General features: G+C 33.5%; 1 protein-coding gene across 1 annotated transcript; it reads left to right on the top strand.

Moving 5' to 3' along the window:
* Positions 1–661: 661 nt before the first annotated feature.
* On the top strand, positions 662–1,668 carry LOC121770866. The gene has a single exon (XM_042167649.1). It carries the CDS (start codon positions 789–791, stop codon positions 1,497–1,499), a length of 711 nt encoding a protein of 236 aa, XP_042023583.1. The 5' UTR covers positions 662–788; the 3' UTR covers positions 1,500–1,668.
* The last annotated feature ends 1,002 nt before the right edge of the window (positions 1,669–2,670 follow it).

The raw sequence follows: 2,670 nt of genomic DNA, 5'->3' as shown, positions 1-2,670 counted from the left end.
AACCAGGTTTTGCTGTTACTACAGACGAAAAAAGTATACTCTTTAATAAATTAATTATATTGAAAATCAATGTATAAATATCATTTAATTTAATTAAATTATATTATATTATTATGCAATAATTTTGAAAAATTTTAACATTTTAAATTAAATATCTAATTATTTAATAAAAAATAATTATTTCGAATCAAGCTTGAAATCATATACGAAAATGTATCATAAATTTTCTGTATCAACTTTTTTTATTGCTATAGAACAAAACTAATTTTAAAAGTAATTCAATTAAATTTAAAATTTAAAACTACATTTATTTATCCTTATTCATTTCTTTATATGTGACTATATTATGCCTCAGTAAAATTATGATATGAATGTGTCTATATTATGCCTTCGTAATAGAATGGTGAATGCTTAGAAATATTTTTCCGGGTTCCAACATATTTATTGTCTTCACATGTTATAAATTCAAAAAATTGATTCGATTATAGTAAGTAGACCCCAAATTTAAAACCAATGCAGCAATCAGCATTAGTAAAAATATTTAACCAACTTACGGAAAAATAAAATTTTACTCACTCGTCTCTCTCACAGCTGCAGTAGGCTGTGGCTATTTAAATTCAAGCGTTACCATTATTTTGGTGATCAAACAATATATGTGAATCACCATTCCATGTCCCTCTCCACACTCCACATTTTCCATCTCCCTTTTTTGACTAACCATTAACTATCATAAATATCCCCCACATTATAACTCTTCTTATTCACTTACCAACCTTCACATCAAAACAATGGCGGTTGATGTCTGCATTGAAATCTCCAGCCCTAGAATCTCCTTCTCCTACGATCTCAACGAATTCGACCTCGTCCCCGTCGAATCGCACAATCATCTTCATCTGAATCCAACAATCGACTTCGATTCATACCTCGCCCAAAACCTCCAAATCTCCTCCGCCGACGAGCTCTTCGCCAACGGAAAAATCCTCCCCGTCCAGATCAAAACCACCGCTCCGCCAAATCAAATCGAAAATATCGATTGCAATACCAACCAAAACACGAAGAAGAAGCGGCTGGTCGAGTTCCTCTCCGCCGACGAAGACGAGGAAGAGGGGAAGCCGATCGCCAAATCGTTCTGGCAATTCCGCCGCAGCAGCAGCGTCAACTCCGATCGCGGCGGCCTGCTTCGATCGCTGCAGTTTCTGACGCGGAGCAACTCCACGGGATCCGTTCGGAATCCGAAGCCGTCGGGATTGGCGAAAGTGATGCGGAAGCAGAATTCGCTGCGGGAAGCGCCGATTAATCGGCGGACCTCGGCGGCGGCGGGGCTCAATCAATACTACCATTACAATAAGCCATCGTTGGGGAAGAGCAGCAGCAGCAGATCGTACGGCAATGGAGTTCGGATTACTCCTGTTTTGAACATTGCCCCAAATTATACTGTAAGTTTATTCAGAATCGGCTCTCTTTTTTGCAGTAAAAAATCAAAGAAGAAGAGAAAATGATGATATAATTTTATTTTATTTTATTTTTCCTTTTTTTAAATTTTGAAATTTTACGGATGAAAGTTTTGCTTTGAAATGTACATATTTCTTGTAATTGAATTATTGTATATCCACTTATCTGGACATTATGGGCTTCCACAGTCACATGTAAAGAATTATTCACTCGTTATTTTATTGTCGAACATAAACACATAATTTTGTACGTTAATTGTGTCCATGTGCAAACAAGTAATTGAAATTAGACTAGTAAAATTTACTAAAACTAAGCAACCAAAAGAAACGGGCATCCTAATTTAAAGGGTTCTTATCATCGCTTGGTTAATTTAAATCCTCCTTTTAAGTTTGCAGTTGTTGTTTTCTTGCTTTTACTTAAAATTATGAGGGCTTCTTTTCTGGATTAGTTGAATATATGTTGGTTTGGTTTTAAGTGAGTATGTGAATGTATAGTTCAATTGTGTGGTGTTGAACATCAAGACAAGATTTGAATGGGATCCAATAAATTGTGTAAGAGAATATTGATCAATGATTGCAAAAGTGTTATGCCTATCTGACATAGCATTGCATGTTTTTAGGCCTTCAACTTTTGACACAAAAATGTTGTTATCATTCACTTCTTGGCTTTGCAATTTGAAATTCCACTAATTTAAGGAAAGAATGGGTGATAACCGATAAGTGAGTTAGTTATAAAGTGGTACTTGTCCGTTTGTTTTTTACTCTCTTTTTAGTTGTTAATATAATCATTGATATAATATGCTATAATAGTATGCATTAATAAAATCCTATAATCGTATGCATTAGTAAAATCATAGTAGGTTAACAAATAGTATAGCATACCATTAGCTGAATCTATAGGGCCGGCTATTTTCGTAATAATTTTTCTGTCCTTTTATACTGTACTAATAAATAATTGGATGGAATAAAGTCAATAAAGAAAATTATCAAAGTAGAGAAAGTTATGCTTGAATGATTAACTAAACGTCGTCAAAATCACATCAACATTGACCGGTCAATTACAAGGTTTATTCAACAAAATTTATTTCCGGTATGTTGAATCTACTGTATTTTTCCATTAATGATTGAATCTACTAATATATATAAATAATAGAGAAAAATCTACATAATTGTAGTATATTCGTACTACCTTTAAATTTTGAATTGAATTGAATTGAAT

The sequence above is a fragment of the Salvia splendens genome, chromosome 16, assembly GCF_004379255.2.
Source record: "Salvia splendens isolate huo1 chromosome 16, SspV2, whole genome shotgun sequence".
Classification (NCBI taxonomy): domain Eukaryota; kingdom Viridiplantae; phylum Streptophyta; class Magnoliopsida; order Lamiales; family Lamiaceae; genus Salvia; species Salvia splendens.
Note: the sequence above shows the minus strand (reverse complement) of the source record. Positions and strands in the feature narration are given on the sequence as shown.

Excerpts from the sequence above, each read along its gene's own strand:
- LOC121770866 (XM_042167649.1), top strand. The coding sequence starts at position 789 with ATGGCGGTTGATGTCTGCATTGAAATCTCCAGCCCTAGAATCTCCTTC.